Raw genomic sequence first — 14,487 nt, 5'->3', positions numbered from 1 at the left:
TCTGCTTCGTGATCCCCCGCGCATACTCTGCAGCCTGCCCCTCGCTCCTCCTCTCCTACCTCCCGAACCCAGCTCCAGTTCCAGTCGTCCGCAGTCGCCGTCGCCGTCGCCGTCGGTTCGTCGCCATCCACCCTCGTCATAGAGCTTCCCACCTGTTGAACCCAAATCCTCCGCTATTCGTGTCCAAATCGTGCTGCTCTTCTACCGGCCACCTTGCTCTCCATCGGGTATATGTACCACCCCCGGGTCCCCGCTCCCCGGAACCGCGCGCGCGCTCCATTCCTGCCACCATTCTCCACTTCCGTCCTCGCCGCGCTCTCCGTTCCGCCGCAATCCCAGGTACGCACGAGCATGCACGGACGGCCAAACCAGCGATTTTTTCTTGGTTGCCCCTCCCATCTTCTTTAGTTCAGTTTTGATCGGCTTGCTGTGGTTGCGGCGTGGGTAGGCGAGCAGGCGGCGCCGCCACCCACGGCCGTCGGGCGCCAGAGTTTACGTCTCGAATTGCGGGGTTCCGAGCAAGCAAGCGGCCGCCGGTCCGGGCTGGTGCCGATCAGCTGGCCGGGGGCAGCGAGCGGCGGCGCCGACCGTGCAGCCACACGCATTTGCTCTCGGCGGTGGATGCCACGTGACTCACGAGTGGCGTGTCTGTGTGGCAAACAAACACGCTAGAGAAACCCCAGGACAAGTGTGACGTTCACCAGTTGTTGTGAGCTGTGATCGGCGAAGTGTGTGCACACTAGTACGTGCGTGTCAGCGTCAGCTCGTGGCTGGCTACATGCGTGCGTGTCACTGGAGCCCAGGCTCCACGGGGCGGCTGGGCCGTCTGAAAATGACTGATATGCTGCCAGTTCGATCAAAATTCAGGATCAAATTTCAGTCGTGTTGGGATCAAAATTCAGGCTCAAATTCAGTTCTTCTTTTATAAAAGTCAACAGCACTTTCCAGTTGACAAGGAGCTCCCAGTTACTTACCATGTTCTTTTTCTGGCCAAAATAAACAGAAGTACCATTTTATTCTGAAGATGAAGACTGCAAATATGTTTGAGAAAAAAAAACTGACCAAATAACGGTCTCTAGTTCTCTACCACTGTGCTGTCATGTGATCTTTGTTGTGAATCCTATTCGTATGATAGAAGACTTAACTGTGATCACTTTTTGGCAACTGAGTTAACCTGATTCAGTCGTTCATTTCATTTTCAGGAATAGCAGGTAACAGGTTCTCCATCCTGGCGCCTTGATTCCGCTCATCATCTATGGGGTCCGAGAGAACTGAAGTGCGTTACTCAACCCCGTTGGTTATTAAATTGTTTGGTTTCTGGTAGCTGATTCGTTAACATTGAGAGCATGTTCATTCATTTTCACTCACAGAGAAATGACAGCTTGCTGGGCAATGGAGTTGTCGGTATTCTCGCTGAGACTGTTAATATGTGGGAGAGGAGGGCACCATTAACTCCTTCCCATTGTGCACGTCTTGTGCTCGGAGGGGGCAGGAGCACGAGTGGCGTAAATCGAATCATCGTGCAGCCAAGCACAAAGAGGATTCACCATGATGGTCAGTACGAGGATGCTGGGTGCGAGATTTCAGACGACCTATCAGAGTGTGGTCTTATCATAGGCATCAAGCAACCGAAGGTAGTATAAACCATTAAGTAGATGCTCCAGTCGATTTTGATTTGTAGTCTATGACGGTATCATGATTATGAAAACTTCTTGAGGTGTGTTTCCTTGCAGTTGGAGATGATTCTTCCAGATAGAGCATATGCGTTCTTCTCACATACTCACAAGGCCCAGAAAGAAAATATGCCTCTATTAGATAAGGTAGCTACCATATCGAGCATAAACATTTCTGCAGAGGAGATGATATGCGTTTGTTATGTTGCTATGCACTAAATTGTTACTTCATATTTTCAGATCCTCCAAGAAAGAGTGTCCTTGTTTGATTACGAGCTAATTGTTGACGAGAATGGGAAACGGTTGATAGCGTTTGGAAAATTTGCTGGAAGAGCTGGGCTGATAGACTTCTTGCACGGTCTTGGACGGCGTAAGAACACCGTCATTTCTCAGTTCATGTATTGACCTGACATTATTATGCATGTGATGCTATGATTTGCTATCTGGACTTGTAATGAAGGGCAATTTGTTTTTTCACAAGCAATTCTTCATGCCTAAGTGAATTACTAGTTCATATTACATATCTTAACAATTTAGTGATGTTGAATTGTTGATTATGCATTCAGCTAAAGTATTTCACTTGGAATTTTAGGATATTTGAGCCTTGGGTACTCAACCCCTTTTCTCTCTCTGGGGCAGTCCCATATGTATCCTTCGCTCGCTGCAGCCAAGGCTGCAGTCATTGCCGTTGGTGAAGAGATAGCAACATTCGGACTTCCATCTGGAATTCTTCCAATAATATTTGTGTTCACCGGAACTGGAAATGGTAATTCTAATGTTAACTTTCTCTTTTATTTGGTCGATTCTAGTAATAAGAAGCCACTTATACAAATACAGTGCAAGGAATAAACATAGATGAAAAATGGGTCTTAATAAAAAAACATTGCCTTCAAATTTTAAAATTAAAATCTCAAGTTGTATTGTTTTAGGTAGGTTATTGATAACAGCACACTAACGTCTCGCATATATAACTTCATATGGAACAGTTTCTCAGGGCGCACAAGAGATATTCAAGCTATTGCCCCATACCTTTGTTGGTGCTGAAAAACTTCCTGAGATTTCTGCGGTATTACTCTTTTTATCTTAGAAGTTTCACATCCAAGTGTTTAAGTGAGCTAATGCTTTTGTAAGCTTCTTTTTGTCTTCATTGAAGTACCCATGGAAGACATGTATCTGATATTATTTGTAGGTATAGTTTCTTAATATAACTAAGTTTGCGCTATTTCTCAAATTATACAGGGCAAGAGTCTGTCACCACATTATCAGTCAACCAGGAGAGCATTCCAACTATATGGATGTGTTATCACATCTAGGGACATGGTCTCACCCAAGGATCCCAGCAAATGTTTCGACAAAGTAATGCACATTTATTGAATTTATCAAATATAAGTTTATTTTTTAGTGCCTAATAGGGAATGCTCAAGTATAATTACATTGCCATATATCAAGGTCTACATGATAATCAAATTTTATCATGTCATAACAAAATCCCCCTTCTCTTAGAATACATTTTTTTGTCTTAATGTCATCAATTCGTTCGACTAATTTGCTACACAGGGATGTTAAAATGTTTTGCATGTCAGTTCACATTACATTGATAATGCCCTTGTATTTCTAATCCTATTCACCAATGCACTGGTGGTCATTTTAGCTTCTCTCAGGCACTGGTGATCATTTTAGCTTCTCTAAGTAAATTTGTATTAAAATGTTAACCATACACATTCTCCAGCTCTTTAGTTTCATTATACATATATCTTTAGCATTCCCTCACTTTTCCATAGCCTAACTGTAAGAACTTTTTTATTGACATCATCTGTAGGATGACTATTATGCTCACCCGGAACACTACAACCCTGTTTTCCATGAAAGGGTTGCTCCATATGCATCTGCCATTGGTATGATCTGTAGCTCATTGTTTACATTTTATACTCTGTATCTGGCACAATCTGTAAAACAAGTCTCAACCATAGAACCGCCACCATCTATTTAGTTTAATTCAAAAAAATCAGTAAGTACAACTTGGTACTCCCTCCGATCCACAATAGGTGTCGGGGATTCAGTACAAAGACAGTACAACTTTGTACTAAAGTCCTGACACTTATATAGACCGGAGGGAGTAGTTTAAACTATAACTGATGCTGGCATTGATAAAAGTTACTAATGTAATGAGGTGCTGGTTGCGGATTTCTGCAGTTAACTGTATGTACTGGGAAAGGAGGTTTCCACGGCTATTGAGCACTGAACAGTTACAACAACTGATGAAAAATGGATGCCCTTTGGTTGGCATTTGCGATATAACTTGTGACATTGGAGGTTCCATAGAATTTGTGAATAAGAGTACATCAATAGAGAGTCCTTTCTTCAGGTAATGCGTTCCTCCTCTTCTGCTTCATATACTTATTCTGGATGTTCATCACAGATGCATAAATGTAAATTGTGTGTGATCTTCTGTTTACTTTCTAAGATAGGTAAAACCGTCTCCGATAAATAGTATTACTTGGTTGCTACTTCTTCATAATTATTAGCTTTTCTTCCGCACTGAGATTTTGACAAATTACTGGATATGCAAATCTAGGTACGATCCTTCTACTAATTTATGCCATGATGATATGGAAGGCGATGGTGTGATCTGCTTAGCTGTCGACATTCTCCCTACAGAGTTTTCTAGAGAGGTGAGAGATTCATATAAAACAAATAAAGCTATCCTCGTTGAAGTTCAATTTGTTGCAATGAGATGACTCCTACTCTACTGTAATCAAACTCTGTAGGCCTCCCAGCATTTTGGAGACATATTATCTAGATTTGTTACTAGCTTGGCCTCAACTAAGGGATTATTGGAGCTACCGTCCCACTTGAGAAGAGCCTGCATTTCATATTCTGGCAAGCTCACTCCTCTGTACGAATATATTCCTCGGATGAGAAAGACTATTTTGTAAGTTTCAAATATTTCTCATTGTCACCATCATAGTCCTTTGCCATAGCTTGCAGGACATGCGTTTCCCTTGTTCCTCGAGTCCTTGAGCTCCTAGAAAATAAATTACAAAAGGAACTAAATACCTTATCTTATTGAAATATATGTTTCATACCAAAAACCGATATATAGTTCCAATCTGAAACAGTTCGCCTATCCTTCTCACTAGCGTGTGTTAGAATATTTTCAAAAAAATGGTATTCTTTTGTACTACCTCCATCCCAAGGCTTAACGCTTATATCTTTTTGGAAAAGTCAAAGCAAGTAAAGTTTGACCAAAATTTTAGAATAATCTATCAATAAATATGATATTTTGTTGATAGCACATGAAAATATATTTCATTATCTATCTAATAATATTAATTTTGTATTTGACATGTTAATGATTTTTTATAAAAACTTAGTCAAACTTAACATAGTTTGACTTTCTGAAAAAAATATAGGCCTTAAGCCTTGGGATGGAGGTAGTATCTGTTATGTGTTCTGTTTAACTGTTTGACATTACCACATACTAGTATTTGGTTATCACTGATACTTACTAGCTCCAAGCATATTTATTATTTAAGTGGTCCATAGTGTTATTCTAAACATTATGTTTGTTCTTCTGCAGAGAAATGTCACCAGCTCCAGCAAATTCACTGCCTGATAAGAAGTACACCCACCTGGTTAGAAATATAATTTCCAAGTATTCTGGTGTACTTATGAGCTAACCCAAACTGCGCTTATATATTATGTATATATATATAGTTTGTAATTTGCGTATGCTCTATACTGAAATAATTCTCAGTTGATCTCTCTAACAAGTTGTCGATTAATCGAACAGGTATCCCTCAGTGGCCACCTCTTTGATAAATTCCTTATAAATGAAGCTTTGGACATTATTGAAACAGCGGGGGGTTCTTTTCACTTGGTTAAGTGTGATGTTGGACAAAGCATTGACGATATGTCCTACTCAGAGCTTGAAGTAAGAAATAAAAGTTCTTATTGATGCAAAATATTTTCAGTACAAACTAAATACAGCATGTTGTATCTTGTTTGGTAATTAACATTTTGCTCTTTAGAGCAATTTTTTGCAAGAACGCATCAAAAGATTTATAGTCAAGAAAGCTAAATCGTCTAAAACAAGATGTTCCATTTTGTCAGTAGTCACATAATTAGGAAAAGTGTGCTGGCCATGCCAAACTGCTAGTGATGCATGGTAACTGCTCATGGTCATTTTGTCCATTACTGAACATAATGATGTAAATAGAATCCAAATTGTCCAAGATCATCTGATGGAAGATTTGGATCTGGTACGTAGCTTCTAGCCCACCACCACCCATCCCTATCAGTCTACCACCCCCCCAAAGAAAAAAACAAAAACAAGAAGGACAGATCAGTACGTCTATTGCAAAAGCAAGATCATACCCTTTAGATATTTCCACTCAATCATTGAGTAGGTTATAAAGTTCAGACTCCAGTCCCCTTAGCGTACCAGTCTGCCCAGCTTCCACTTCGACTAACTGGAACTCTGGACTGCCATCAATCAGTATGTGCTTCTCTTCCTTCCCTTTTTCTTTTAGAACTGCGCTCCTTTCAACGATTTTTGGGCATTGCTCTCTGGTATGCTAGTGTTTTAAGTATCTTGCTGCCGTTGCTCCTGTAGTGATTCAAGGAAGAAACATAAGGGCACTATTTCTTGGAGCATTCTTATTTCTTTTGGCAATTATTCCTTTGATTCTTAAGCATCCTTGTTGATGCGCACAGATTCCCATCCACTGCTCTAGATTTTCAAATATGTCAGCTATTTTATGAACATATTGAAAGTGTTCCTTTAAAAAAATCAGGAAGTCTTCCTCGGAAAAAAAATTAGGTCCCTAAATGCTCTGCTACATCATATAAACTACCTGAATGTTAGATCAAAAAAGATACAGATTTATTTTACCTTTAGCATCCCTCACTAATGAATGCCCTTTATTTGTTTTTTTTTCTCAAACATCTGACACGTGTTCCTTTTTACAGGTAGGAGCAGATGAGACTGCTACATTAGACAAGATTATCGATTCCTTGACTTCTATAGCCAATGCACATCGTGGAGATCCTAATGCAACCGAGATATCTCTGAAGATAGGAAGAGTCAGCGAACGCAGAATTGATGACAGCATGGATAAAGTAGGACCAAAGGTTTTGATTCTTGGAGCTGGAAGAGTTTGTCGCCCAGCTGCTGAGTTTCTATCATCTTATCGAAATATTGACATCAATGGTTGTAATGACTATAAAACTGACCAAGTTCATGTTATAGTGGCATCTTTGTATCAAAAAGATGCAGAAGAGGTGAGTCTCGTTGTACAGTGGGCTCCTTAGTTCTCATGCAAACCTTAATTTGGAAAAATTGTGTGTTGCTTTTAACATGTTTGTTGATACTAATAATATGTGAATAATTAATTGCATAATGCAACCACTAATCCGCTACTTATCTCGTGTTTTTGTTTCTCTGCATGCAGACAATTGACGGGATAAAGAATGCAACAGCAGCTCAGCTTGATGTTTCAGATATTGGAAGTCTTTCAAACCTTGTTTCACAGGTATCTTACTCTGATATTTAATTCTTCTGTGAACAGGTGCTACTTTTGATGGTACTGTAGTTATGAGCATAAGAGGCGAGACTTGTGTCACAAATAAAAATACCCTAATTATGTTGGCCTTACTTTTTTTTTTACCGTGAAAACGTTGGCGAAACCCCGCCTTACTTTGTTTCAGTTCCTATGGTTGATTTTTCTTGTACAGTATTTAAATCTTGCAGTTTAGGATATGGATTTCTACTCTTTCTTGTCAAAAGATTTTTAGTAGCTGCTGCACTAACTTACAGGCAGATTAAGAAATTAATGATCTGAGCTGCTCTTACAGGTTGAAGTTGTAGTTAGCTTGCTGCCTGCTAGTTTTCATGCTGCCATTGCAAGAGTATGCATTGAGGTAAACTTAAACCACTACGGGTGCTATATGGAAAATGAGGATCAATTGCTTCAGCTGATTGAGTTACATTTCTCTATGATAGCTCAAGAAGCACCTGGTCACAGCAAGCTATGTTGATGATTCCATGTCAAAGTTTGAGCAAGCTGCACAAGGAGCAGGTGTAACTATACTCTGCGAAATGGGCCTTGATCCAGGCATAGGTACTTCCTAAATATAATGGCCAGCATATATAATGGCAATGATGTGCTTCCACACTGTACTCAAGTTAACTGTTGAAATAATATGGCCACCATTTTTTGGTGCATGCAATTCAATATATGAATGACAATAAGGCATGCTAAAAAAATCCATTGAGTATTATGTGATGAAGAAAATGGTCTTTTTTCATGGAGCAACTTTCCATGTTGGAACAATTTGTAAATATATTTTCTGTACACAGATCACATGTTGTCTATGAAAATGATTGATGAGGCACATGCTCAGAAGGGGCAAATAAAGGCATTTACATCTTTCTGTGGTGGACTTCCATCTCCAGCTGCCGCAAACAATCCACTGGCCTATAAGTTCAGGTAAATTCAATTTTCTTTAGTGACTAGCATGTAGCAAGGTCTCCACGTCTGGAGCTTGTGGTTCTGATACATGCAACAAATTTTACCAGAAACAATCATGGTTATTTTCCTCTTTCTTAGTTGGAGTCCAGCAGGTGCCATTCGAGCTGGAAGAAATCCTGCTGTCTACAAATTCCTTGGAGAGATCATCCATGTTGATGGTAAGTTAGGCCCATATCTCATCAATTGGCCACAGAAAAGGAGCACATTTTAATATCTGATCACTGATGGAACCATACTATACCAAAGACTAACCCTTAATCCATTGGGTGAATTGCACACCTACCGTTGGGAAAATCCCTCGACTTAGAAAACACCATAGCTGTGTGACATGTGGCCCCAGAGCCCACCTATCAGCCTCACATGTGGTGGTATTTTCCCAAGCGTACATCTTGACAATGGTGCCAAGCTAATTTTCTCAGTGCGTACATTAAATTTGTTACACACTGGACACATGAAACAGTTGCAATCCCCTTTTCACTTCATGTAATGTACTTGAATTGAAATAGCTATAAATGTTCTGTTCTGCGTGCAAATGTCTAGTGATATAAAAGTGCATATAAATACCAGGAACAGGGGTCTGTTTATTTTGTGGGAAGAAAGGTTCAATTATTACCTACTTTATATGTTGATACCATCTACTTACCACTTCCATAGGTAGCAAATTATATGAGTCAGCAAAGAGGATCAGACTGCCGGAGCTTCCAGCTTTTGCTCTGGAACACTTGCCGAATAGGAATTCCTTGATGTATGGAGACCTGTATGGGATTTCTAAAGAAGCATCTACTGTATATAGGTCCACTCTTCGTTATGAAGGTAAGTGTTGATGTACCTTTTCTTTTACCGAGTCTTTCTTTTTGCAGTGAGTAATATTTTTGTTGCATTTGCACAGGATTTAGTGAGATCATGGCTATCCTGGCGAAAATTGGGTTTTTTGATGCTACAAATCATCCACTGCTAGAAGAAACTAATCGCCCAACATATAGGACATTTCTCAGTGAACTCCTTAATGTCAATGATATCTCCCCACCTAACACAAAGGTAAATGGCGAAGAATCTAGAGGACATGATGATGAAGTGATTTCCAGACTCATGATGCTTGGGCATTGCAAAGAAAAGGAACTAGCTTTCAAGATACTCAAAACCATCAAGTCAGTTTCTCATTCATATGCTTTATCACATTATTTCCAAATTTCATCTCTTCTACAAACTACTTCAGTACCAGTTTAATCATCTCAGCTATTATATGTCATGACTATTATGCAAGCAACAATTTAAGAGTATGTTAGGAACAAACAGTATTTCTTCTTAAATTCTGTGTTAAACTGACAAAATCACATAATCGGTCTTACACCTGCTAGGTTCCTTGGACTGCATGAGGAGACAGAGATTCCTAAGGATTGTACAAGTGCACTGAGTGTTATTTCCCAACGAATGGAACAGAGAATGGCCTATGGCCACGATGAGCAGGTGAGTCTTATTATCGTACATTTTCGTAATATCTCGTGTATTGCATAAAGCTGTTGAAATTATTTGTAGAAGAGAACATATCACGGAAGCAGTACTATCTTTTCTGAACTCTCTGTGACCTCTGTTTTCTTGTCAGAGAAAAAGAACCTCAGAATGTTGCATAGGAGGCAATATCTCATGACTAATAATTTCATCTTTCATTTTTGGCATAATCAAGTGCGCATTTTTTAGCACCAAATTCCACACAGAGACACATTATTGGCCACTTATTAGTGTTGTAGTAGACTGACAGTTTAATGGCCAACCTAAACTTCTATATTTCACATTTATTTCCAACGCCATATCTCATTAACCATTTCCAGCAGGCTCGGAGAACAGGTTAAAAAAGCTGGCTCACTTGGACCAGCATATTTAGACGCACTAAACACTTACTTTGCTCTCATAATTCAGGACATGGTACTGCTCCACCATGAAGTCGAGGTGGAGTACCCCGACGGGCGACCCGCCGAGAAGCACCAAGCGACGCTGCTGGAGTTCGGAAAGTCCGAGAATGGCAGGTCCACCACCGCCATGGCCCTGACCGTCGGGGTACCGGCAGCGATAGGAGCCCTGGTACTGCACCTTCAACCGCATCACACGTACACACCTGCATCGGAAATAAATTAACATGCGTTAATTCATCACCATCTCTTGTTGCAGCTGTTGCTCCAGAACAAGGTCCAGAGGAAAGGTGTGATCCGGCCTCTGGAACCGGAAATCTACATCCCAGGTGAGGGCAGAACCAAGAAAATATTAGAATGCTAGTGATGCTTACGACTAAAGTTTATGAATGAGGTATGTTGCCTATGAATCCAGCATTCTGACCCGTGTCTTTGCATCTGTGAAGCGTTGGAGATCCTGGAGGCGTCTGGCATCAAGCTGATTGAGAGAGTGGAGACTTGAGGATGGGATGAGAATTCCCCGACTACATATGCTGCTGAAGAGAGGCAGTCAGTAAATAAAATGATGATTCGTCGCTGTTCTATGTAATGAACTGTATGTGTATATGTGCATATGTATTAGGTGTATATATCAATAAACTGATTGGTTCAGTTTGGGAACTTCCTCCGTACTGGCGATAGGCGAATGGAATTTTCTGAAATTGCAGTCACCTGTCCTCTTCTTCTTCCTATGTTGTGACGCACGAGCATGTGCCAGCGACGGCCGATTGAGGAAATACGGTGGTGGAGGTCATCGGAGGCAGGGGAAACGCCGCCGCCCGGTCAGAGCTGAGCCGGGGCCGGCGAAGACGTGGCAGGCCGCGGCGGCGACGGCGATGTGAGGTGGCGTGGGGTGGGGGTGGGGGGGCTAGTCCGAACCGAAGGCGAGAAATGAACTTAGGGGTTGGGGTTGGGGGAGCATGCCGGCGAGGGAGATTGCCAGTGCTCGTCTGGTCTGCCTTAGAGGGAGGGCCTGGGCGGCGGCCGGACCGGTGGTGGTCATTCAGGGCGGTGCGGCGAGACGGCGCGGCAGCGCCGCCGGCCGTGGGTGGGAAAGACAAACCGGTGGGCGGGGTAGGAGGGCGGTCCGCGCGGTGGCCTCGGAGCGGAAATCTCAACAGATAATAACAGATGATACAGATAGATGTAAAATAACGGCCGTTACATCATTTTTCCCAAAAAAAAAACTGCTCCAGCAGATAACGTAGATATAAAAAAAGATCCAAAATCTTTACATCGCGATGTATATTTTGCACCGGGCGATGCAAATATAACCCATCCCCAGAGACGATGATGCACAGGCCATCGGGGGACCAACGAAGGTCGTCGAAGCGACCGAAGATGGGAGACATGATGGCGGAGCTGGACGATGGTGACCCACTGGTCAAGGTTGGCCTGGGCACGGGCGACTCGTAGGGGCGGTCGTGGACGACGAAGTCGACGGGGTGGGTTTGCTCGAGGACGATGCCCCACCTCCTCCACAGACCACGAAAGAAGTTCAAATAACCCCCCTAAGTATTTGGGTTGGGACTCTAACCCCCCCTAAGTTTAGATTGGGGCATTTAACCCCCCTATGTATCAAATACCAGACAATTTACCCCCTTGGCGGTTTTGGTAGTTGTTTTGGTCCACGTGGCAGGTGGTTTTAGCCACGCTCGAACTCTGCTTTGGCATCGGCCACGGCACGTTGACGATGGTGGCGTCGGGGAGCGCACATCGCGGACGGCGTGGAGCACCTTCGGGTAGAACAGCTCCGCCATCGGCTCCGCCCTACGAAGGAAGCAAGCGCTCGTTGCCCGCCGACGGCCGGTACTTGGGCAAACCAAACAGTCGATCGTCCGACGATTTTGCAAACAATTTGCTATAGATCACACGGAGGGCTGATTTATCGTGCTACTAATAGGGAGGCCGAAGACCTCACATCACATCTAATTTGATTAGGTGACGGACAGCAATTCGATTCGAATCTGACCGAGAAAAGGGACTCATCAATAATCTAAATTGAATTTTATTTCGCAAGAATTTCGAGTTCCTATCCGAAAAGGGAGCACCGACCCGGCAAGGAACAAGCAGGCCGGGCGGCGGATCCAACAAGGGGATGATTCCGCTCTGCAGCGAGGGGCAGGTCCGATCTAGAACCCGTGCGTTGCGGGCATGAGGTCGGTAGCGACGGCAGCGAGAGCCGGGGGCAGGGGCGGCGGCGACGAGAGCCGGGAGCCCGGGAGCGCTGACTAGTGAAAACAGGGCTCGAGGTCGACGGGAGGAACAAGTCCAACTATTCGTGTGAAAGGCGGCGCGGAGCACGTCGAGGACGATGGCGACCTTGGCGTCGAGGTCGCGGAAGCAAGCGGCGAGGTGCGGCCCAGAGCATCGCCCACGCCTGGCTGCCGGCCGGCGTAGAGCTCCCGGAAGCACGGGTCGGGCCGAAACCACTTGCCACGTGGACCAAAACAGCTATGAAAACAACCAAAGGGGTAAATTGACTGGTATTTGATACATAGGGGGGTTAAATGCCCCAATCTAAACTTAGGGGGGGTTAGCATCCCAACCTCAATACTTAAGGGGGTTATCTGGACTTCTTTCCACAGACCACAGACGTGTGATAAGAGTAACGACAGCATTTCCTGGTCCAGGGTTAGGCGGTTCAACGAGGCAATCGCCACTATGGCCCTACGGGAACTTGCTAGAGCAGGGGCTCGCTATACTTGGACGAATCGACGCCTCCCTCCCACTCAGTGCGTGCTGGATCGGGTGTTGGTGTCTCCGGCCTGGGAGGCTGCTTTCCCCCTGTGCTCCCTTACTGCGATCACTAGGGTTGGCTCTGACCATACCCCTCTGATAGTTTGATGTTATGTAGTGGGGAAGACACCCCAGTCCGCCAGTCGAGATTCTTCTTCCAGACGTGGTGGTTTGGGGTGCCAGGGTTTGGGGACCTGATGGGGGAGAAGCTTCGTTGCTTCATCGTTGACCGTGGGCCGCACCGGTGCGCCGTCGAGATGTGGCAATATGCTTCGCGGAATTCTCGCCAATTTCTCAAAGGCTGGGGAGCCAATCTGGGAAGGGAGAAAAGGGATTTCCGTTCCAACCTGCTGCGTCAGGTGGAGGACTTGGACCGGGTGGCTGATGCTAACGGTCTGGATGAGGAGGGTTGGGCCCTTCGCTACTTCCTCGAGGATCAGCTGGTGGCGCTGGATCGTGTCGACGAGGAGTACTGGAGGCAGCGGAGCAGGACCCGGTGGACCCTTAAGGGGGACTCTTGCACCGCTTACTTCCATGCGATTGCGAATGGACGCAAGCGCAAATGCTCTATCCCTCGCCTAATCACTAAGGGTGGTGAGGTGGAAGAGCAACGGGCCCTGATGGATCATATTTATCAGTTCTATCAGGGACTGATGGGGACCAAAGGGGAGGAGAGGGCCTTCGCCCTTGGCCCGGACCTCTGGGGAGAGGATCAGCGGATCTCGGCCGAGGAAAACTGGGGTTTAGAGATCACTTTCACGGCTGACGAGTTGGACGAGGTCCTCTCTAGTATGAAGCCGGACTCGGCACCTGGACTGGATGGGTTTCCGGTAGCGTTCTTTAAGCGGTTCTGGGGTATCCTTCGGGGTCCCATTCTCCAGCTTCTGAATGACTTCGCCCTTGGGAGGGTTGACATCGCTCGCCTTAATTTTGGGATTATCTCGCTCATCCCGAAGGTTAAGGGGGCGGAGCGGATCACACAGTTCCGCCCTATTGCGCTCATTAATGTCATCTTCAAGTTTGTGGCCAAGGCTTATGCGATTAGGTTAGCGCCGCTAGCGCATAGGACGATTGATCAAAGCCAATCTGCTTTCATCAAAGGGAGATGTTTGCATGAGGGTGCTCTTGCCCTGCATGAGATTGCACATGAACTCAGGGTGGGGAAGCAAGAGGGCTTGCTCCTCAAGTTGGATTTCGAAAAGGCTTATGACAGAGTCAACTGGGACTTCCTACAGGAGATACTCCTACGGAAAGGATTCTCCGCGAGGGTGGTGCACCGGTTATTGCAGTTGGTCAAGGGTGGCCAGACTGCCATCAATGTTAATGGTGAGATAGGGTCGTACTTCTGTAACGCCAGGGGAGTTCGGCAAGGCGACCCTCTCTCCCCGATTCTTTTTGACTTCATTGTAGATGGACTTGCAGCCATTCTGGCAAAGGCTTGTTCCGCGGGACACATTGTGGGGGTGATCCCGCACCTCATCCCAGGGAGGGGTGACACATCTACAGTATGCGGATGACACTATGGTTCTGATCAGACCTACATGGGTAGGGATTGCGAACCTTAAAGACTATCCTCCTTTGTTTTGAGAATATGTC

At 44.5% G+C, this 14,487-nt stretch overlaps 1 protein-coding gene and 1 long non-coding RNA gene across 3 annotated transcripts; one reads left to right on the top strand and one right to left on the bottom strand.

The window, feature by feature from the left end:
- The first annotated feature begins 214 nt into the window (after positions 1-214).
- Positions 215-10,773, top strand: LOC124693332 (alpha-aminoadipic semialdehyde synthase-like). The gene is made up of 26 exons (XM_047226809.1): positions 215-339; positions 1,203-1,276; positions 1,371-1,634; positions 1,734-1,820; positions 1,914-2,043; positions 2,266-2,439; positions 2,660-2,739; positions 2,913-3,029; positions 3,493-3,568; positions 3,867-4,038; positions 4,249-4,345; positions 4,442-4,605; positions 5,254-5,308; positions 5,467-5,607; positions 6,645-6,956; positions 7,127-7,207; positions 7,530-7,595; positions 7,678-7,795; positions 8,035-8,164; positions 8,285-8,364; positions 8,861-9,019; positions 9,096-9,354; positions 9,565-9,673; positions 10,124-10,285; positions 10,373-10,442; positions 10,560-10,773. The coding sequence occupies exons 2-26, from the start codon at positions 1,256-1,258 to the stop codon at positions 10,613-10,615; spliced, it is 3,180 nt and encodes a 1,059-aa protein (XP_047082765.1). The 5' UTR covers positions 215-339; positions 1,203-1,255; the 3' UTR covers positions 10,616-10,773.
- On the bottom strand, positions 4,269-10,962 carry LOC124693333. 2 transcript variants are annotated; one of them, XR_006999982.1, is made up of 4 exons: positions 10,488-10,962; positions 10,106-10,319; positions 6,051-6,282; positions 4,269-4,698 (listed from the first exon to the last, which is right to left on the bottom strand). It is a non-coding gene; the product is annotated as an uncharacterized LOC124693333 (long non-coding RNA). The 2 variants fall into 2 exon arrangements; XR_006999983.1 differs by lacking the exons at positions 4,269-4,698; positions 6,051-6,282 and having other exon boundaries at positions 9,852-10,319; positions 10,538-10,962.
- Between the last annotated feature and the right edge of the window lie 3,525 nt (positions 10,963-14,487).

The sequence above is a fragment of the Lolium rigidum genome, chromosome 2 (assembly GCF_022539505.1).
Source record: "Lolium rigidum isolate FL_2022 chromosome 2, APGP_CSIRO_Lrig_0.1, whole genome shotgun sequence".
In the NCBI taxonomy this organism is placed as follows: Eukaryota; Viridiplantae; Streptophyta; class Magnoliopsida; order Poales; family Poaceae; genus Lolium; species Lolium rigidum.
Note: the sequence above shows the minus strand (reverse complement) of the source record. Positions and strands in the feature narration are given on the sequence as shown.

Bases quoted from the DNA above. Each gene is read 5' to 3' on its own strand.
- LOC124693332 (XM_047226809.1), top strand. From the start codon at position 1,256: ATGGGGTCCGAGAGAACTGAA. The intron at 6,957-7,126 runs GTGAGTCTCGTT...CTCTGCATGCAG, and splicing joins ATCAAAAAGATGCAGAAGAG to ACAATTGACGGGATAAAGAA. The intron at 9,020-9,095 runs GTAAGTGTTGAT...GCATTTGCACAG, and splicing joins GTCCACTCTTCGTTATGAAG to GATTTAGTGAGATCATGGCT.